At 45.4% G+C, this 23094-nt stretch overlaps 1 protein-coding gene across 8 annotated transcripts in view; it reads right to left on the bottom strand.

The window, feature by feature from the left end:
- Window positions 1–184: 184 nt before the first annotated feature.
- The window catches only part of LOC112571487 (IQ motif and SEC7 domain-containing protein 1-like), a 78165-nt gene continuing 55255 nt past the window's right edge, over window positions 185–23094 (bottom strand). For 7 of the 8 annotated variants that reach the window (XM_025250487.1, XM_025250490.1, XM_025250488.1 and 4 more), the window contains exons 3-14: window positions 21323–22764; window positions 20259–20420; window positions 14584–14665; window positions 13804–13836; window positions 13055–13229; window positions 9894–10033; window positions 8694–8819; window positions 7981–8080; window positions 7293–7414; window positions 6749–6962; window positions 3537–3586; window positions 185–3217 (exon numbers count right to left, since the gene is read on the bottom strand). In XM_025250487.1, coding sequence (XP_025106272.1) covers window positions 3050–3217; window positions 3537–3586; window positions 6749–6962; window positions 7293–7414; window positions 7981–8080; window positions 8694–8819; window positions 9894–10033; window positions 13055–13229; window positions 13804–13836; window positions 14584–14665; window positions 20259–20420; window positions 21323–22764 — 2814 coding nt within the window. In that variant the 3' untranslated portion in view covers window positions 185–3049. The remainder of the gene's footprint in view (window positions 3218–3536; window positions 3587–6748; window positions 6963–7292; window positions 7415–7980; window positions 8081–8693; window positions 8820–9893; window positions 10034–13054; window positions 13230–13803; window positions 13837–14583; window positions 14666–20258; window positions 20421–21322; window positions 22765–23094) is intronic. The other variant, XM_025250491.1, reaches the window with a different exon arrangement.

Genomic DNA, 23094 nt, shown 5'->3' with positions numbered 1-23094 from the left:
CAAACATTTGGTTTACTGCACCATACTTGAACATCCTGGACTTTTCTTGCAAGTAGACTAGAGTGTGAAGCATGCAAGTCACGATTGTCTATTCATACAACATTTAGAAGCAAGTGAACAGGTTGTGTGGGTCAAATGCAATAAGGTAGCATTGTAGGCGGGCAACTGAAAAGAAAAGACTTCATTTCTCTTATATTTTTTATTGATTTCACTTTTGGCAACCATGAAACAAATTCTGACTTTGCATCTCTATTTTTTTTTCAAACCACAATTTTCTATGGACAGTGAAGTCCTGTGGCATTACAACCACCGTTGTTAGTGCAACTTAAAAGATCTGCAATATGAACACTACTTTCTTCAGTACACAATAAATTAGTAAAACTGAAAAAAAACCCTTGTAAATAAATTACATCAGGAATGAGAGAGAAGTGTGTGAACTGGGCTTGTTCCCTACGCAGCTACGCATTTTAATGGCGTCTATATACAACTTAGATTTTGCCTGCTTCACCTGTGACAGGAGACTTGCTCCAGAAGTGGATTTTTGCAGTCTAGAGAACCACTCCCTAAGGGTCTCTACTCCAAATTATTTGCATACTCTTTTATGCTGCAGTAAGGCCTACTATCTACAGTTAGCGAGCGTTGCAGTGGCACCATACTGCTGACGCACGAGTCCATCTCTAGCATTGTGTACCTGCACACCCAACCTGGTTGCTACAATGGACTGCCAGCGGTGCAGCTGCTGTTAAAACACAGCTATTGTCACTTTGTGAGTAGAGAATCAACTCTCATCAGTATATTACATTATTACATCTGGTTTCTGATAGCAAAAGTCAAAAAAGATGATTTTCTTTTTAATCTTTAAAGATAAAAAAGAATTAAATTTCTGCAGAAAGTGATTTTTTTTCACCTGTACTTTTCCCACTGGCCACTGAAGTCAAAGAAAAAGCATCATAAACTACATTTTTTCAATTGTAGCATCTGACATGGCACCAGCAATGCTTTAAAAAAAAAAAAAAACTTGCCTGCAACAATTACAGCTATGGTAAATTTTTTAAAAACATTAAACAAAACAAAAACTGTTGGCTTGCTGGCATATGAACTGGATTTATATGGTAAGTTGTGATGAATCCCGATTTCATTCAAGTCATTGCAACTGATGAAACCTATCATAACTTTCCCCACACTAACCATAAAAAAGCACCTACTGTGACCCAAGCTAAAATTAAATGTCTTTAAAATGTGACAATCATGCAAATACCAAATAATCTGCCAAATAAAACTGTCTTGGATGCTTTTTGTCATAATACATAATCAGGAAGAGATCTAAAAGAGAAATATGAAGTTTAATGGTGCTGTTATTATATCAACAAGAAGTTCTCCAATGATAGGAAAAAAATTCAGAGGAAGAAAAGTATAGGTATTGGTTTGAGCAGCCAACACATTACAACAAAGATATGGGCTAGGCCTTGTGTATGTCATGTGCAATGAGGCAAGAGTCTCTGTGAAAAGCAAGTCTGTTGTTATAGGACATCACAACATCTCTTCATGCCCTCAGTTCATTTGCTTTTACAGAAACCTATACTCCCCGATGCAACCAACACATGCTGTAACAACACTCTTCCAGATGAGATCTTGTCAGGGAAAAGTACATACACTTTTTTAATATTACTACTTTTCTTGATGTACACAATACCAAGACTCATGGAAAATGAGTTATTGTTTAAACTGGGAAAATTTGATGAGATTTAAAAAATGGCTAATGATAAGAATACATGTGGCTCTATAACAGCTTTTAAAAGTGGCCATTGCTTTGCCAATACTAGATGTTGGTCTCCCCTTGTTAGGTGCTAAGAGGTATGTACAGTGTGCCATTGTATGTACATGAAGACATGGAAGGTAAAATGGACGCAGGCCTTTAAATGCTGAGCCACACGATGTGTGGCAAACTGGGACTATACCATCTTGATTCCACCAACATTGTACCTACTGTCTCCAGGAAACCACAGTAAAAAGCATATTTTTGTTCCTGCACTTCCTGGCAAACAGTCATTACTACAGATGAATTCATAAAAACAATCAACTGACAATCATCACAGTGTACAACAATCCATTCTTCATCTGCAGTCTTCTGTGTCTCTGGTTATAAATATGCATGACCCACATTCCAAAACAAGTGTTTAGAAAAAAATGAAAGACTTTGGGTAACATTCAACACCAGTCTGACCCTCCAGCTATTAGTTACACTGCCAACTTCGACCCCAACTTTATGACAAGCCACTGGTGAACAGGAACACCCAAAGGGTGGTCCCTGCTGATTGATTACATGCCCTGATGCCTCAGGCAGACTGTGAATGCAGTGTGTTCAGATGTTATGATACTCACTGCCACACAAAAAGGACTTGCTAGGTCCTTGACAAGCTTAGCTGGAAGCACATTTCCTGTTTTACACCATGCTATGATGCAATGAATGTAATGCCAAGAGGGTCATGCCAGTAAACATGTCAAAATGCTGACTTTGCAATGTTTTTATTATTTAAAAAAAGCCGTTAGGTGTATACCACTGTTCTGAGGATCACATTTAAAAAAAAAAAAGCAAACTGACTACAACAAAAGGCTTTCCAGTCCGCGATATGCAGCTTCAGCTGCTCTAGTGCACTCCTCACAGTTTCAGGTCATTTGAAGGGCCACTGACATTGCTACCTTAGAGACTAAATAAGTTTTGTACAGTACAGGGGTCAGGGGAAGGGTACAGACAGTCGTATCTCCATTTGTGCAAAACTCCATGAACACTTCACTGTTTCCTCACACTGTCACTGTGCTGCCTCCCTTTGTTTTAGCAGTTTTCCAAACTGGTCCCTTTTCCTGACACCAGCATCATGGACCACTGCTGCTACATCCACACACACACAGCACTTTGCCGTTTGCTACACATGTTCTGGCCCAGCTCCACATACCAAGGTAATCCTGAGGGGTGAGGTGAAGAAGAAGAGGCAGACATGCCAGTGGAAATTCTGTCAAACTCTCGCGTCCTGAAATCTTCTACTGCTGTTTAGACCTCTGTCCCTTCTGGAAGGCCAGGCCGCAGGACAATGGGCATGCGGGGCTTGTAGCGTGGAGGCACAGAGCCTGAAGACAGGCGGGAGCGTGACACGTATGTAGACTTGGGACTAGAAGTACTTTCATCACGGCTTCCGGAACTTCCTAAGCTACCAGATACCTGTAGCAGTTTCATAAACAAAATCAGCAAGCACAGTCAGTACATTTTGTGTTCTAAATTTGTAACATTCCTCATATAACTATGCACAGCTATACTCAGCATGTCTTACTGATTTCATATAACAAACCAGAGTTTCTTGTTTAATGTAAAAAGTTAGCCCTAAAACAAACATTCATGTTACTGACTTCTATGGGCAGAACTAATTAATGACAATAATAAAAGACATCATTAGATATTCAAATAATGAGCAGCCGTCTACAAATGATAGGCCTGCTTCCATAGCAGAATTACCAAAGTAATGTAACAAACCAACACTGACCATGCCACTGTCCAGCGAAGCTCCACTGCTACCTCTTTTCATGCCTTGAGCTGCAACAAAAACCTCTGGTAAACTTGCATGTGTACCACTGACAAGATCTAGAAAGCTCTTCATTTATGATTTTAATAAATTTATTTTAAAATATAAATAAATCACATCAACATTATCTGAAGGCAAAATTTCTGTGGAGCCGAGATTCTGAAGAACAATTTAGTAAAGTGTTTGGTCATAGCCTAGACTTCTGGCACTATCTTGAGATAAACTTACTATTGGTCAACTCAGCACACCATCATTCTACTTGTGATTACTGTTCTGGACAGCAATGACAACTGGTCTTATGGTAAGATGTTTGAAACTGATAAAATTACTAGCTTATATGCATCACTCTAAAGATACAGGACTGTTGGAATTACGTAATTTTTGGTTCATTTCTGTAATAAGTTTTTTTAAAACTACAAGTCGACAGTATTTCATTTACATCAGGCGGTCAACTCTTACAAGCTCTCAAGTTTTTTTTTAAATTAAATTTTAACTTGTAATTTGCAAAGCCTTTTCCCTTGTTCATATATTTTGATCAAAATTTTAACACCACACACTTTTCATTTTTATTCTTTTTTTAAGTTCAGTTCTCACTTTTTCTCTTAATTTCTGATGGGGTATGACAACACATATACGAACAGTGTGAAAGTTTACAAATGAAAAATGTTCATCTGATAGTTACTACAGCTAATAACAAGGAAGCAAGAAATGGAACTCTGAACCACGATTTACATGAACTATGATTAATGATGCACCACATACATAATGACACAACAGTGCATACAATGGAATAGTTTGTAGGCAGCTGGAAATGTGATGAACAAGAGACTTTTTTGAATTCATTATTTCTCAGCTAACAACAAATAAAAAAACGATGCAAATTCAAAAAGAAAGCCCTTCCCATTCTCTCAGATATGGAAAACATAATGAACATCAGCTAGCAGCCTGTCACATACACAGTTTTTAAGTAAGTTTTTAACAAACTTCTTTTTAACTAATTTGTTCGCTCTCATTTTTTGCTTTACTGACCAGGGACAATTTACAAGCTATTGCAAGGATATGATTTTAATCAATAAAGTTAAATGTACAAATGAAAACATACTTTGTGACCCACAAAAGTTAAAGCACAGTCAGTAAATGAAATAGTAAAATGATTTTTTTTTTCAAAGCCAAAAGCTATGGGACAACCAAACACCAGGAAACTAAGACACTTGCAGAGAAATCAAACTAGAAAAACACTCAACAGCAAAAACATGCAGATGTAGACATCCAGAATTGGGCAACATTTAGTTAAACTCTGAGGCATGGACCTGTTAGGACACACACACATACGAGATGGTTCTAAACACAAAGGGAGGAAATGAAGACACAACAATCTCTTTACGAATGGTTGATGGTCCATGACACTGAAATTAAGAGACTTGATGAAAATAATATTTGTTTCCCAAATTCTATGAAGAAAATCATTACTTATATTGTTGAGTTGATTTGATAAAAGCAACCAAATGTACATTGTTTTACATTATTTGTTGAGCTGATGTTAGAGTAAATTAAAAAAAAAAACAAACCAGGTTACATCTGTGGTTAAGAAGGCAAATATAATATTAGGAAAGACTGATTAAGGAAACTATATTGTCAAACAACCTTCAGGCAAGTCACATGCGTGAACAGACAAATCCACGGACCAACCTGACAGTGTTAAAAATTATTCTGGTTGGTAATAATGCTAATGATGAACTCTGTGTGTGTGTGTTTTCATGCATTACAAATTACACACGTGCATTTTTGTATGTATGTGCATGCAAATCATTAGACTGAAATTAGAAATGGGCTGTTGTGCCTGTGTACATGTGTGAAGCTTACATGCAGGTAACTCTGGGCATTGCCGGATCATTCTACATACATTATGTGCATGATGGTTAGTAAGGATTTATAAAAACAAGCTAGTCAAACAAAATTGTTCAAAGCATAAATTTTGGCAGTGAGCCACAGCTACAACGGACTTAAAAGTTTAAAGAAAATTATGAAAAAAATGACTGTATGCTATGACTCAAAACTTGGGGAAAAAAGGGAAAACTATTGCTTTATGACAGAGACTAGTGATCCATTATGCAACAAAAATGACAGCCAGAAATTCTCAGTAATGAATAAATACAGACTGCATGGTCATAGCCTGAAGCCATGACTAACCACAGAGCCCACTAAGATGTATTGTCGACTGTAATAAAACAAAGAGATATTTCAATAATCTTTAAAAATCCACAGATAGAGTGAAAAATATATATGTCTTGTGTATATAAAATATATAATAATAATGTAAGAAAGTCCACTCTGACTTTCATGAAATGTAACACTAGGTTGCAGTCACAGAGTTAAAGAACACATTTGAAATTCAAAATGTGTATGATTTTTTGTGTCAAACTGAGGATTATACCTTTAAAATTCTTCATAAAGGCAAGTGTTAGGTACACATAGACGATGACTGATGATGATGATGATTGTTGCCTGAGCATTTGGCCCATCTGTTCTATGTTCTTCAATACTGTGATCAACCTGTGCAAACAACTGGCTCCTGCCTATGATGGTTTAATGGGACATGATGGACATGATGCTGCTGTCAATGCACAATGTTCTGAACTTTTGACCTATTGCAGCACAGACTATTCTCCATGTAATAAATATCTGAGAGATCTTTACTTGGTACTGAGCTGACTCATAAAAGTGATTTAGGCCCCAAGAACTATACTCTTCCCTTCCTATCTGAAGTATGTGAGGAAGGATAACTGCACACTTCTGATAATTTGTTGGTATACTGACAGAGATTCCTTACCTCACACCACCAACAATCTCTGATCTTTCCACTAACCCCTTTCTCGCGAAGATCTCGAAATAACAACAGGGTACAAAAGGAAGCCCATATGTGTTGACTTATTGTCACGATAATCTGTAGTGTGAAGGAAGAAGGAAAACAGGACCACGAGAACATCATCAACAGCTACAATATGGTCAGTTCAACATATATCATCAACAGCTACAGTATACAGAACTCAACATATATCATCAACAGCTACAATATGGTCAGCTCAACATGTATCAACAGTTACGGTATTAGCAACAGTGGGTGGGAATGGGTGGAGGAGAGGAGTCGCCATGCCAACATGCACCATGCATACCTGAGTACAGATCAGTGAGGGAGTTGGACAGAGGGTTTTTCTTCAGGCCATACTCAGGAGCAGACAACCTGTTGCTACAGGGTTCGGAAGGTTTCACCAGCTCGTACATGTGTACGCGGGAGTCGTCGTTAGCATAGTGCTTATCCAGTGTGTTGTGTGTACTCCGGTGCCGTGTCATCTCCTCCTCTATACGTAACTGTTCCATGCCAGAGGTCTGACAAATAGCAGCAAACAATTCATTTAGCATCAGGCTTTCATTCAATGTTCACTGAAATCTGACTCTAGATTACAAGAGATGGAGCAAGAGCAGACATGGTCAGTGTGATAATATGAATGTATGGGCCGAGAAAAGAAAATGTTGTACATGATGTGATGTATGGATTTGGAACAAAATGTTGAATGTGATATTGTGAATGCACAGACTAAGAATAGATGCATGTGATGTGATGAATGTATGGACAGAGGACCTGTTGACCCTAACTAAAACTCAGTTCTGCTGTTCTGTTTATGCTGGTTACTAATAGCCTGCTAGAGAAATGTGTACCTCTTGAATAGATTCCTTGAGATCTTCAACAAATTTCTGGCGATCGTGGTCGTTGCGGGCGTTGAAGGTGATGAGTGCTTTGCCATCTAAGCTATTAGTAAGCTGTATGCCAAACTGGTAATCTGCAGAGGTGGAATGCAGATCAGTATAGCAGGCTGGTGGTAAATATTTGTAAATTAAACAAAATAATAATTAGAGGGCTTGGGGTGCAGAGTAGGTGGCCAACAGTGTTTTACACCAATCAGCAAATAAGGTTATCACAACAGTCAAGCCCCGTAAGCACGTCATCAGTAGACATTTAGCAAAGCTGCAGTTTGTATGATCACAAAGACTTGTGGTCTGTAAAGTCACTACATTGCATGAGAAACACTTCTTCTCAGGCCACTCACAATTACCCTGTAATCTGCATGTTTCTACAGTTCAGACAGCAAAGCACAAGTCAGTACTAGCAACATGTTGTGTTGACATTCTGACATACATAGACTGAATGGATGAGAACTAGTGAATGAAACAGGACAGACAGAAGACAGTGAGGAAAAAATAAGTTGAGAGGATGATGGACAGTCACTGTTACTGCAGCTTGCATCTGACCACCAATGTTTCTGAGTCACTCATGTGTTTACTAATGGTGTCTATGTGAATGTGGAAATTTTATGGTTTGCCAACAATATCCAAAGTAGATACTCACGTGGAGTCTCAAACAGATAAACCTGCATGTTACATAAGGGTAGAGAGGATTTGAAGTTATATGTGATCCCAGTTTTCTTCTTGCTTAAAATTTTGGTTACCTGAAAAAAGAAAACATTACAATGTGACCACAGAGTTTCCAGACACCTGACACGGGTTACACGGTGGTCCTGCTGAGTACTTCATGGAAACTACTTGCTGCTGACAGAGCAACACTAATTATGAACTCTATACAATACCTCCATCAGCATGATCTAATTTTCATTTCTCATGAAAAAAGGGTGCAGAATTTGGCAGATGACAGAAAAGAATGTATTTGTTTATTTCATTTGTTTACTTCTAAGTTTGATACCTTAACACAAGTTTTGTTCAAATGTATACGGAGCCCACAGAGCTGTTTATCTTGGTCTAAAATATCATACCCAACACCTTACTAATTTATGGACTAGTATGAATAATGAATCTGGAGTAGGTCTGTGTGAATATTATGCAATAGGACTGAAAAGTTTTCTTTCTCCCACAAATGAAGCTCTCAATTATGAATGTAGTTCCTACAGGCTTTGGTGTAAAACAACTAGTTTAACTGATGAAGGTGCATATTAACAAAACAGTTGAGTTTCCATAAAGTTGTCGACAAAAAAGTCTGAGAGAGTAAGGATGATAAACACAAAGACAGACATGGTAGCATTGAGGGAGAAGGAGAAGGCAACATACCAAGAGTAGATCATTGAAGAGAAAGACCTCCCGCTGGTGCAGCCCTATTTTTTCCTTCTTGTTTGGGTCGTGCACCTCGTACAGCCGGCAGTAACACACCAACCGCCGGTGTGGCAGTGCAAGTTGCTGCACAGCAAAAATGGGTAAAAATTTATCTCACATAACTAGTAATGATGTTATTGCATGTCAAACTCGTTCAGCAACAAAAACAACAAAAACTGAGAATGGTGAGGCAGATCAGCTGTGGCTTTCACATGGCAAGAGGTTAAAAAAAAAACCATCATGGTCACATAAATGTGATGTGTGGCTGACCCCACTTTCTGAAAAAAATGTTCTTTAGTCACTTGCTATTTCTTATCTCTTGAGGAAAATGCTTGATAATTTTCTTACTTTAAGTTGCTTGCTTCCCCAAAACATATCCCATCAATGGCAGTGGACCGGAGACTGGGGCTTAACCGAAAAAACTGTAGTGTTAAAGTGTATCACAAATTGTGCTAGGGACAAGTCAGTTGCATATAAGCTGAAGCAAAAAAAAAAAATCCCCATGGTTAGGTTAACAGCAGAGGGATTAGGAAGACAACAGACCCTAAACAGCGTCCTAAAATGTGCAAGTACAACTGGCAAAAGATGCCTTAACTGGTTACAGCCGCGTTACCCCGTCCAACATGGCTGCTGCTCCACCTTGCTGTGCTATTCTCTGTTTTCACCTCAAGATCGGTCCCACATACAGACAAAAAAAAAAAAAAATTAAAAAAAAAAAAACCACCCAGAAAAATAATGAAAGGAACTGCCGACAACATTTGCTCATGTCCAAGTGGGTGAGAGCTGTAGGTGTCTGTAGTGACTCATCCTCCGCCCCGCAAGTCTTCTACTGTTACGCACACATGCTACAGACAGCCTCCCCGACTTTGGTGCAGACACCCAACGCGCACGTGTGTGTGTGAAGGAAAAAAAAAAGGCAGACAGGCAGGAGGGAGATGGCCCCAGGTCTCATCCCTGTGGAGCAGTTGTCCAGTGCTGCTCGTCTCTTTTCGCAAAATGATGTCAGCTTTATACAAGAAGACACGAAACATGCACACACTATGTACTGCCTGTACCATACACAAAACACATACGACATTTACACAAAACATACATGCACGCATAAAACACACACACACACGTACACATGCTTTGTCTGATGTCAATGGGAGCACTCACCGGCTTCTTGCCCACGATGGTCTGCTCCACCTTCATGACCTGTGTGACCTGGTCCACGCCCGGCCGGAACTCCTGGCCCTTGATGCGCTCATAGATACCAGCCAGCAGGTCTGGATCCAGGTCGTCACCATCATCAATACCTGTCACATACACATACACAAAGAGTTGTTTATGGATTTGTCTGCACAGTCAGCTATCCATAAAAAATAATACAATCATTCTCGATGTAAGAACAAGACCAACTGTATCCCATCCCCCCAGTACGACATACCGCTATCCTGTTCCCCACGGTTGCTAGTACAACCCTCATATGCAAATCTGCGAGTACTACCAGTGGCCTGTACAACTAGTACAAAATCAGCCCTCATCAGGTTGTCAACTTGATATTATGACAAACATCTTCCTCACGACGGATGTACGTACATCACTCTCTTCAACTATCTTGTCTGTACACAATAAACAAACACGCAGCCTCTGTGAGCGTGTGCACGTACACGTGTGCCGTGGACTTGACAAAAGGCAATATGATAGCTATTCTTTCTCTTTCTGCCAACCAAACAAAGCTCAGGTAAGTGGGAAGAATGGTGGTGGGTTTTTTGAAGCAATGCCAGAGACACAGACAGTTCCAGCCTTAACAGACAGGTAAGCAAACACCTGTGAACGTTCTAGCACCACTGCACTGCTCGCCTCTATCCACCTCCCCAAATTTTTCAGTACCCAGGGTAGGAAGCACCAAGAGATATTTCCTGATGCCACCCTCCTTTACTTTACCACCTTGACAAACCATGTAGATCATACCAATGTTCTTTCTGCAATCATTTCCCGGCCCCTCCCTCGCCTCCTGTAATGCCTAGGCAGGCCGTTACAATCCGAACGGGGTCTCCACCCCACCGTTTCAGCATCACCAGCTTCGTGCTGTCCCGTAGCTGAAGTGATCAGCCTTTTTTTCCTGGATTCACGGCTTGCTCTAATTACCTGTGCCATAATGACCCGTTCACCATCAATATTCTAGTCATTTCAACTGTGCCCGCACGTTCTGAGGTACCTGGTTACCAGGTGCAGAAGTGAATAGAGGCGTTGCATGGCAACACCTGAGCCGGCAGCAGCACAGCGGTTACAGCGCTCATTACCGACAGATGCCTTGTCAATACTAATAAGAGATCGTACTTTTATCTCCGCACGGCCTCACGCGCTTCTGTTTGTTTCTCATATCACAGTTTTTTTTTTCTCTCTCTCTCTCCTCACACACACACGCACGCGCTTTGGGCCCTGATCAGCTGAAAATGAAGTATGACCGCACATTGTGTGCGATGATTAGTAATGCAAGTGATTAGACTGACCGTACGTAGCTTGTCAGAGGAAGTGGCAGACAAATGATTAAGGAATGTGAGAACAGCTATCATCGGGTTAAACTGCTGCTACACCGGGAGACGGATGGGAATAGCAGAGCCGGGTAACCAACACAGCAAGCGTCGGCACCCGTTTTCCAGTACACGGGGCCGAGATTATCAGCCCTGGTGAACAGATTAGCTCACCCAACTTGTCTCCAGCTTTCCAACACCTTCAAGCGCGCACGCTGAAGAATGGGAGGGGTTGGTGGGCGGGTGCGAAATGGATGTTCGGTAAACACTGCTGATCAATGGCTCGCTTACCTGAGCGGATGGGGTGGTGGTGTGGTGGGGAACGACACTAATGCTGACAGTCCTGGTGTGGAATAAGTGCCCTACAGCCTCTTAGACCACGGTTCACAGCCACGAGTGAGTGGACAGACAAACTGCACACCTTGACCTCCAATGAACTCAAAGCAGCGGGAGGGAGGTCGAATGAAGGAAGCCGAAGGTAGAGTTAGACGAAAACCTATTATACTTATCCTCACTCTCATTCGTCCTTTACTGCCGACACCAGCATATTTCGGGCCAAAAACAGCACCGACTGCAGTTTTATGCCAGATCGGAGCCCCCCTTTATCAACCAAAAAATATTATATATATACCCTGTTCCCCGACACAAAAAGCGAGGCCTCGGGCCGCCGTGGACTGTGTGCGCGGGTTTAACGCTGACTTCAACCTGATGCGCCGAGGCAGGTGTAAGCAGCAGGTAAAGCGGCTATTTAAGACTCTTCTTTACCCCATCCCCCTTTTTCAACACCAGCTTGCTGTTAACCTGGTGAGCCAAGCACCTAGCAGCTTGCCAATGTTTACTTACGTTCGTTGCGCGAGCGGCGACCAAGCAAGAAACCGTTACAACCCCTCCCTCTTACTCCCCCCCCCCCTTTAACATATTTCAATGATGATGCTGAAATCCTAAATCTCCTCCTCCCCCGCCCCTCTTAAAATGCATTTCTCTGATGACGCTCTTCTTTTAGAAGTAAACAGTAGGAGTATGTCTGACGATGTTCGCTTTCAGTTACCCCGGGTTCGAGGTGAGGATGGAACTTGGGAGAAAGGACGTGCGCTACAAAACTCTTGAAGTGTCGCGAACTGAGCCACTGGAACACGTCAACGCGTTTGTCGAGGCGGCCTCTACCATTTTTGGGTGGCTAACGATCCAACCCTAATCCTGAGCTGCCTGGCCAACACTCTATTCGCTTGCTCCCTCCAACCGCCACCACAAAAAAAAAAAAAAACAACCCTAACAACAACCCTGTCGCTAACATTTCTCGAGTCGTCGGCTCGCCTATTTCAATACGCGGGGTGTTAATGAGGCTGACTCCTACAGCGATCAATTTGGCACGAAAAACTGGACCGTGTTTCGCCCGTCGCAGTGGGTGGCTGCAGATGGAAGAGAGAAAGAGGGCTGGGTTGTAACGGTTAAGGATAGGAAGCCAAGAAATGCGTGATGTGGAATTTTTTATGTGCGTCATTACAAACAGCATCTCCTTCCTACTACTTCTGGTAACTATATTCTTCATACGTACACGCACGAACACAAACACACTATCTGGTACCTCCTATATTCTTGATATGTACAGCCAAACATGCAAAATACCTGCCTTCGTCTTCCTAAACCATTTAAAGCAGTCAAGGAGAAAGCAGTTGACGTTAATAGGCCTATAACAGAGATTGCACTAAGCACGCATGATTGCACGAGAGAGATGAGGAGAGACAGTTAACAGTCTTGTAGTCATGCAGGCACAAGTCACGTGGCCTGACCGGCACTGACCCCTGAGGTTTTTGATGAAATCCTCCAGCTTCATCTTGCGCTCGGGTTTGATGGAGGAGTTGTGCAAGTCGGTGTTGAGCATGATGATGGCGAACGACAGCAGGAAAACAGTGTCCGCGCTCTTGAAGTTTTTCACCTGGTCCGGGTTGCACTGGCAGTACCTGTCTGCGAAGGCCTGCAACACAAGACACAACAATGAGTTCACAAAAAGCCAGAAGAATGACTTCACAAGGGGGGCAGAGCACGCACTTTACGCGCGCTAAACACTCACACCTACACACACTCACTTTCATTCCACTCAGCCGCACACCTGTCCATTCTTCAATTACATTAGACTGGCATCCCACCCTTCCACACACGATGAAGTAGCTCGGGTACCGACCCTGCCATATCCGTCATGCTAATGTAAAATTCCGAGGGCCGTTTGTCTCGCACCTTTCAAACACCCCTCCCTTTCACTAAGATATATATATATTCAGCCGCAGGCCTCAGACAGGTTTGCTTGTGCTCTAACGGGTAGAACTGGCACCGCTTTTGAAGGAAGGGTTTTGTTGTATTTATGTCTCTAATTGTTTTGGTGTATCTGTTACTCAGCAAAAGAATGTCCCCACAAAACACACACACACGCAAACACATAAACAGGCAGGAAGCTGGGAAGAGAGTCTCTCTCACACACACACACTGAGCATGCGCACAAATGCAAACTTTTAGTGGCGCACACATCTGCACGAGGAGGCTGACCTACTCACCTCCATTAGGCGTTCGATCTTCTGAGCTTCTCCCTGCAACAACATAGGCACACATGTACACGTTACCTTAACGACGACATAACGACCTGTACACATCTGTGACGACACAACGGACACGTGACCGTAACATGACACACGTCAACGACAGGCACCACAAAGAAGACTCTACATTTCAGGATATATAGTGGACACAGTATCAGGGTACCGTGTCACCAATACAGTGAGGACTGGGTTCACATCTCGTCTAGGGCACTCTGTTCTTTCTCTGCACACATCTGATAACAAAGCTGACTGCTTTGCCGTGATATAGCCCTCTATCTTCCCCCTCCCTCCAAAAGAACTGTAAAACTAAAAAAAGGTTAAAACCAGCATCAGCCAAAAAAAAAAAAAAAAACCAGGAGAAAAATAGCTTTACCACAGATGCTCCCTTTCAATACATTATAAATGTTAGTGATAGAAGAAAAACACCCCACCCCCACACGACATTAAAAAACAGCTCGGCAGATAATGGAGCGTGTGTCGCAGGTGGCAGCACCACAGCGCTGGTGTTCCGCTCTCCCCTTTGCTGGTCCCTCGGGCGGTCCAGTGGCGCAACGCGCTTGACACCAATACAGTGTAGCTGGCGTTCAGATCTCGTCTTTTTCTGCATGTTGCATCTGTTTACGGGGCTGGGTGGCTGTTTTGCTGCGATATAGCTTTAGTAGCTGGCTCGGAGTAAACAACAATCCCTCTCAACCCCGATGGTACCTCTAGCTACTCAGTACTGCAGGTGTCACTCACCGGCATGCGGAAGGTGGCCTGGAATTTGCGCAGTGCCACGTCCACCTGTAGCCCCGAGAGGTCAACCTCCAGACAGAAGTATCTGCAACACAGAAACAGCCAAAATCACAGCACAACGGACCTGACAAAAGAGTGACCTGCCACTAACCAAAACATATAACACGAGAGTAGCTTGCCTACCCAACAGATATGGCATTGAGAGTAACAATAATAATGTTTGTTTATAGAGCGCCTTATTCCACCAACAAAGAAGGATTTCAGGCGCTTACATACAAAAAGTTATACGAGCATACACTTATCAGTAGACATAAAATGCAGCTTACAAATTCCTTCCCCATCTCACACACACATAGAGTGGAGGAAACAGGAGTACTTGGAGAAAACGAACGACGGTCAGCCCAGTAAAACAGGTGTCATTCAGAAAAAAGGTATGTCAGAGCCGAGATGCGAACCCACAGAACCCGATTCTCTGTGTTGATGTGGCGGGCGCCACCAACCGCCCCAAACTTGCCAATACCCAGGACTGATTAGGGGTACAATACCTACCCCGCCCTGACCCAGAAAAGTTGGTGTACCTATGTAAGTGTCTGAGTGAGAAGACACCTCTAATCGTTATCAATCATCTCATTCTGCGATTTCTCTGTCAACTAACCACCCTACCACGCAAACGATTTTAAAAAACACGAGGAACCAGAAACAACCACCCCCTCCACACACACACTCATGGTAAGGACGGCTTGCTCGATGTCCCACATAGAATACGCTGCACGTCTAAGTCGATCTTTGTGGTCGGCAGCACGACGTGAACGTATGACGAGGTAAGACCTTTGCAGTTATTCCTCTCTGCACGTGAAAGGGGAGGGCGGCGCTGGAAACCACGGCATAGATACTGGGCTTATAACTGGAGATACGCCATTGCCGATAACAATTGGAGCCCTCGCACCCGGGTCGCAGCGTTCACCAGGGTATGGCAGCCGTGTCGGCTATCAGCCTGGGATTTCCCCCAACAACTCGGCAGCACCAGACCTATCAACCCGCTCTTCTTTCTCTTCTTGTTTTTTTTTTCTCCCCCAGCAGCACGATAAGAGCCTTACGTCACTACCAATGACTCACAGACGCAGCGGGACAGAAGTCAATCCGGGTCGCGGGTACATACAAGGAAACGAAGCGCTGTTGCACAGTGCCAGGGCATTAGCGACAACACTACGACTTGCAATATATATAAAAAAATCATCCCCCCACTTCCCACTTCCTCTCCTTTCGTACCATGTTTTTTTTTTTAACCTGGAGCAAAACGAACACTGTTGACAAACGAACGTTGTCTTCCTTATGGCAGCCAAACAAGAAAGGGAATGGTAAACAACACTTTCTTATTTTACAGGAGCCATGATACCCAGATTCATCGTTACCGCCACTTTAATAAGACAGTGTGAGTGGAGTGCGAACCAGCACATCACTTTAGTTTATTCAGCGAAATACATCATCGATAATCAACCACGCTCACACCTCATCTCTTCACAGCCAGACATTCCCCACAATCGCAGACAGGTCTCACTTAAACAAAAAAAACAAACAAACAAAAAAACAAAAAAAACAAACAAACAAACAAAAAAACCCCAAACAAAAAAAAAAAAACAACAACAAACAAAAAAACCGCGCGTGTGTGTGTGAAGAGTCCGAAGACTTCACAACAGTAAACAGCCAAATATTCGTTTTTTTCCTGGCGGATATGAGAGTTGGCAGCAACAAGCGCGCCTTACAATCACTCGTGGGTCCCTGGTCCAAATCAATAAGCAGCAGCACTCCTCCACCACTCTCTCTGCCAGAACAACCCCTCACCCCCTTCCTCCTGACCCCTGGTGTGCGTCTCGTTCTAGAACTAGAAGTAAGGGCCGCAAGCAGTTTTGTCGGGAGGCTCCTCCCACACTCAGGAGCTTGCAGCTAATCCTCTTGGCCATCACCAAGGAGGATCCGGCTGGTCTTCAGGAAGCTGACCAGCAGACGATCTAACCCTCGCCCCTCCCAGCTCGTGTATTGATCACGAGGGTCAGCGAGTGGAGGCTGGCATGATTACGTCATAGTGGCGGGGCATCGTGTTGGTGGAGGTACTGCCACCCACATTCGCCCCCATCTTCACGTGCCTACCCCTCTCTCCACGCCCTCGTATTACCTCAGACACGCAGTCTTGCCCAGCATGCATTGCGCAGCCCCACGCTAATTAAAGGGTGGTGGGTGGGTGGGTGCCTAGCCTGTTCTCCCGCCACCTTCAGCGCTTGTGAAACTTTAATTCTAGTTTAATGAAGGGGTGGGGTAGGGTAGGGCTGAAGTAGCAGACTGCGTGATGAGAGATCATCTTGGCGAGGATGAAGTGCCGTGCCGCGCATGTAGCCAATCAATAGTATCCGCTGTTGAAAAGTACAGGCGAAGTGTTTCTCTCATCAACAGAACAAACATGCCTTCAGCCTTTCACTGTACATTCTAACCCCAGCTCAGCTAATTTTCTCACTACTGGAGCAGGAAAGAAATGTAGAAGCGGGGAGGAGGAGGAGGAAACTATGTATCTGAGTCTACAAATCTTCTGGTCGCTGTTCAAGCCCTCTGGCACCATCGCATGCATCTGACACCAGGACAGGTCCTACAGACCTGCGGAGCACATTCCTCTACACCAGGACACACGGTCACATGTGTGGCCCAGTTCATGAGATTAATCCGCCAACGCCTGCATTGCAAAAGTGCGCGTGGGTTGCGAGTGTTGGCCGAGACCCTGGCTTGCCCACCGGACACAGCGCGACTCAAGGACCAGGGACACAAAGACAACCCTTTCCAAGAGATTAAATCGATGGCAGCTTTAGTTAAAGATCAGGACGAGCAGAGGATTGAAATCAACTCCAGTTTTCAAGTTTATTTTCTAGATGTGCCGGCGTCGTTGGTTTTCTAGTTGTCTCACGAGTCGAACTCTGACAACCGAAGACAGATCACGTGAAGCTCACAGATTCCCGAGGTTCGTGCGAGAGCCACTCCTCCCTCAACAATGCAAAAAGTTTCGGCGGTAGAAATCGACTTGAGCAGATAGACACCCTTCTCCCCAAGTCTCGATGTAATCAAACAATAAACAGCTTGGCTTGTGGCTCACTCCAGCCGCACAATGGTCTTGGTAATTAATTAGGCCGCATGGCCGGTCTCCTACCGACTTCTGCCAGGCCAGTGCTCAGCTCTGTGCACTTAGTTGCTGTGTCCGGACACAGGGTGATAACAGCAGCCTGATGTAATTTTCTCTGCACTACTTTTCAGTTTGAAGACCTCTCTGTTTTACCCTTCACTCCAACACACACACACTGCTGTAAAATGTAGAGGAATCTGCTCTGGGACTCTCTCTGACACACACACAATTCTACTACACATGCAATTCTCACCATGCACGCACAGTTTTGGTTAAGGAATTTAGTCACAACTCTCACCACGGACCTCTGACCAAAGAGAGTGTTCGGAGAGGAAACCTTGGGTTGTGAGGGTGGAAACAGAGCCACGCACGGTCTTCACTGACAGGTCTGAATAACAAGCGGTGCAAGCCGACAAGCACTTCACTTTCTTCCTAGTTCGCCATTTCAACACCGACAGTCAAGGCCCGAGTGTGCTGTTCCTGGGGCAAGTCGGCAGTTGACAGCGCGGGCTCTGCCAGGGGCCCATACCGCATGGCATAAACAAAGGGAGAGAGGAAGAAGAATAATTTGTTTAAATTTATTCACTGTTAATGAGGAGCCAGAGTGGAGCTAAGAGGGCGGATAGAGTTTGGGCGCAGGTGAGAAATGCTAAAGATTAATCGGGTACCTAAATAAGCATGCAGGTGCACACAGACACTCACACCCCAACATTCTGCTATACCAGATAGCGCTCACTATGATGTGGGGGTGGGGTGGGAGAATTTCAACCACAAGCACAAGGAATTGTCGGCTCTTTAGCGACCCGCGGTATGATATTTATGGCGGCTCCAATTGCACAACACCACCATCCATCACTGATAGTTCCTCCTTTACTACTCTCAGATCTTGAAAGCCTGCACTTTGCTACAATCTGGGTGCTGGCCGTGGTAGATACAGCTTGCCGACAGCAAGATACGCTCCGGCCAAAGCCAGGACTCGCGCGCTGCTACACCACAGCAGCCAGGCCCCACCACACCCGAGGTTGGCACAGCAACACCAAACAATACAGGTTTCTACCATTTCAGTTTCTCAGTAACGGACTCCAGCAAAGCTCCTCCACCAGCACTGCAGTCACGCGCACGCAGTGAGACAAAACTGTATCTTGGTTAATTCAGCAGAAACGTGTTGCGTACAGACAATGCCTTTGGACGGGTGGTGGTGGTGGTGTGTGGGGGGGATATAGGGGGAAGATCGAGAACTGGAGCTTTGCACGCTGCTAGGACTCCACACGCTGAGAAGTGGGACCTGCTGAGGCCGTCTCCAGCGTCTTCACGAACAATCGATATCGCCTTCGGCAGAGAGACAGGAAGTGTAAACAGCCGCCGGAGATGTTTACAAAATGTGCCGAGCTACTTGCTTGCTCTCCCTGTAACCAAGTCCAAGACGGATCACGATCGGTAACAAGTCACTTCTCTCAGCGACATCCACTGACATTAAGCGGACAGTTGTGCATCTTCCTCCGGCCTGGGGACTAGCACGGCGTACCACCCCACACCCCTTGCCATCCTCCACCACGAAGGTCTAGGGCACGCGCCTCGCACCTTTCAGCTTCACGGCATCTCGCGGCCTTTAACCCCACACATGACCTTCAGCCCTAGAGCAACTCCGCCAGTCTCCAACTCGCTCTCTGACTCTTCAATGATCAACGATCCCCCCAAAGTCTTGAGGTCGCCAGGCACGCGTGGAGGGGAAGAAGGGGGAGGAGGACATGGTTGGGGTGAAACAGAGGGGTCGGAAAAAGTAGGAACAGTCTCTCGTGCCCCCACTCGGTCAGGACCAGTCTTACTGTTGACCATTTCTGCAACATGGAGGAGCAAACTGTGACCCACACAACCTCCACGTTCCTCTCCCTAACCGTAAAATGGTCTCCACGAAGCCGTATATATAAACACAGACTACATGCATCTCCGCAGCCTCATCTACAGACTATAAGTATCTCCCACAGCTTGATATACAAACGGGCTGTCTATACACACAGTGGTGCCCCATCGCCTAACAGGCTTTAAGGGGCCAACCCTCCGCATTTTCGTTTTCTTCTTATTGTGCTTGCAATGCCTGCTGTACCCAGCGTTTTTCTACCGTCATCGGCATTGTTTTTTTGACTTGTCTATGGATTTTTTTTTTGATTGTTTATTCTTTTGCTAATATCAACTCTCTCATCTCCGATGATGCTCTGTGGCTAACGCCCTCAAAGATTATTTTCCTTCATTTTTACAAGTCGTCCCTGCGAGGGATCACAAGTTGGATCACAATATTTCCCTCCCTGTTGATAATGATGTAAAAGAATGAGGAAGGGACGACGACGCTTGCAGATAACGGGTTGAGGGCGAAATCAGCACAATGTTTTAACAAGTGATTGAGAAAAAGACTGACAAACACAGAGCAAGATTTGTCGCGCTGTAAGTTATAAGAGCAGTCAGCTTCATCTGATACATGCCAACAAAGCATGTCTAACGACTCAAGCTTTGTACTCACTGAAGAACCTCCATGTTGAAGGGGTTTTGCAAGTTGCCCAGAAATTCTCCAATCATCTGCTTGCTGAGGCCCTTCCTGGTGATGAAGAAGTGCGCCACGCTCTGAGGTGTCGGCTCCACAAAGTGATGATCGATGAGGAAGTCCAGGCCTTTCTCGGGTTTTCTGTTGAGAAGTAAAACAAGTATCACTACCTAAGCAGACAAGGCGCTCTTCACACCGACTCTGACCTCCTCGAAATGGGAGTCAGTAGTGGAGGCCGTCATCCGGTCGTTGCTTGTTAACGTCAACGGCAGTTTTCATCACTGTCGTCGTCATCATGGTTATCGCTACCTCCCTAAAGCGGAATGTTACACTCGTCCAGCAGACAAAACATGCCACCGTCCCTCCCGACCATGGCCACGCCTAGTGATTAGGCGGCAAGTCTAAAAACTGAGATGTCAGGCGCACACCAGACGGACAGCACACGTGACTAATTCTCTCCCCCACACACCTCTCCTTTGAAATCCTCTGTTCAGTTGTTAGAGCTATTGCCCCACCATTCTCCAGAACTCCTTTCCCCACCACGCGCAACCCCCCCCCCAAACAGAACAAAAAGCAAAAAACAAACACCCCAAAAAACTAAGTCTCCCTAATCGACTTCTATCAGAAAACAGCTTTCCCGGCAATCATTTTTACGGCTAACAGCTCACTCTCATCAGGTCTTCGATTTTTTCTAATGAAAACTAATTTGTCAAGAAGCCCTCTTGTCTGCAAAAACATCTGAATTTTCTCAAGTGGACCTCTATCCAGTCTGCGCAGGCAAAAATAAGTTAACATCAATATTTTCATAAAAAGATAACTAAGAAAAGTTGTATGTAGCTTTCGCTAAGTACTGCAATCATAACCGAATTAGGTACATAAGGTAAATCATGGAAGAATTAAAAATAGTTCGTGCGTTCGGGAATCTTTTTATGACAGTGCCCCGTTCCATCCAGACCTGCCTATCCAAAGCCAATGTGCTCTATGTACAAAGCATTAAAACAACCCCAACGAACAAGGATTTCTTCTCTGAAACCCTCACTTACTTGTTGAAGAGATTGAGGCCGATGCGGTACAGCCGCTTGCGCTGCTTGTCGTTGGAGCGCGGCATGGTGTGCTGGTCCGGCGTGATGCTCATCCGCAGCTTGCGCTGGTAGCTGATGCTGCTCTCGCTGCACAGGCTGATGTTCTCGGTGCTAATATTCTCGGAGCTGGGCGAGCTGGAGCACTGACCGTCCATGCTCTCCGCCTCGCTCGTCTCCGAGATGTTGCTCATGCGCTTCACTTCGGACTTGACTGCGGCCATGCTGCCGTTGGGGACCAGACTCTGACCTCCAGAGCTTCCCCCGCCGCCACCTTTCCGCTTCCAGATGGGTGAACTCTCCGGCGCACGAACCGGCGGCTGCGGCTTCTGAGCCTTGACGCCCTCGGGGGCCGGAATGGCCTCCCCTGGTTTGCGAGTCCGTAGCTTGACCTGCGTGTTCATGTAATATTTCACCACCTGGTCGTGAGGCAGCGGAGATGTCGACTCGTCTTGGATGTCAGGTGGCGAGGCCAGGTCCGTCCGCAGCTGCGGCTCGCTGAAGGACGGGTGGAAGTCACTGTGCGGATGAAGGAACTGGTACGACACGGGGCTCTCGCTCAGGTGCATCCGCCCGTCGAAGGACGATGGGGTAGACGGTCCACCAGGGATGGGGAAGGAGAAGTCCGAGGAAGAGGCGAGGGAGGATGATGATGGGCGGTTGGAGAGCGTGCTGGTGAGGTCGTGGCCACTGCCCTCGCTGTGGAAGCTGTCGGTCAGAATGTCCGTCTCCTTGCTCTCCAGCAGCGTCTCAAAGTTCACGCTGTGCGCGTCCACGGAACTCTCCCCCAGCTCCCCACCACCCGCCTGCGAGGCGCCGTCCACAGCACTGCCCTCGCCGCCTCCCCCACCACCCGAGTTCAACTCTGGGTAGGAGTTGCGGTTGTTGTTGGTCTCCAACAATGGCATTCCCAACTTCATCTCACTTTTACCCGCGGCCTCTCCAACGTCTTGCATCTCCACGTGGGGGGCCCGCTCCAGGCGCCGGCGACCTGGCGACCCCATCTTTGGGTGTCGGGGGTCTATCTTGACGCCCGGCTCAAAAGTCATCTGATGATACAGCCGGTGTCCCGACTCGAACTCGGCCACCATCTTGCGAATGTCCCTGCCCAGCGACTCGCCGCCACCACCGCCACTACCCTGCGTCCCACTGCTGTCCCCACCAGGGTGGTGGTGGTGGTAGTGAAAGTTGCCGTTGTCGTCGGCGTTGGTGGTGATGCGGTCGGTCCAGATGGTGTTGCTGCGGCCCAGCTCAGAGAGGCGCTTTGACAGGCGGCGCTCACCCACGGAATGACGAAGCTTCTGGAAGTTGCGGTTCATGCAGTAGTGGCGGTACGCGCGCTGGATGATGCGGGCTGCACGGCGGGCACGCAGCGACCCTCCGTACTTCCTCTCCAGCATCTCCACCTGCAAGCACAGCAAATATCACGACTTAAAGTTGCTGTTGTTGCTGTCGTAGATAGCATATTGTCGGCAGAGAGCTGTTCGCACTCCTCTATCACTCACACTTAGCAAGTCTCTTCGCATTCACTTTTCTTGCATCGCTATCATTCAAGTACGGCGTGTCAACATTATCCTACAGCATCGTCTGAACCTGTGACTCGCGGCCGTCAACTAAGATGCAGGGCGGACACATCTGATTATCTGCTACCGTCAGCGAGGTTCCTACACAGCTAGCAGCACAGTATAGCAGCCATTAGTGTCCACTGACAGTAAGCCCTTAATATTCCCCGGCTC

The sequence above is a fragment of the Pomacea canaliculata genome, linkage group LG9 (genome assembly GCF_003073045.1).
Source record: "Pomacea canaliculata isolate SZHN2017 linkage group LG9, ASM307304v1, whole genome shotgun sequence".
Classification (NCBI taxonomy): Eukaryota; Metazoa; Mollusca; class Gastropoda; order Architaenioglossa; family Ampullariidae; genus Pomacea; species Pomacea canaliculata.
Note: the sequence above shows the minus strand (reverse complement) of the source record. Positions and strands in the feature narration are given on the sequence as shown.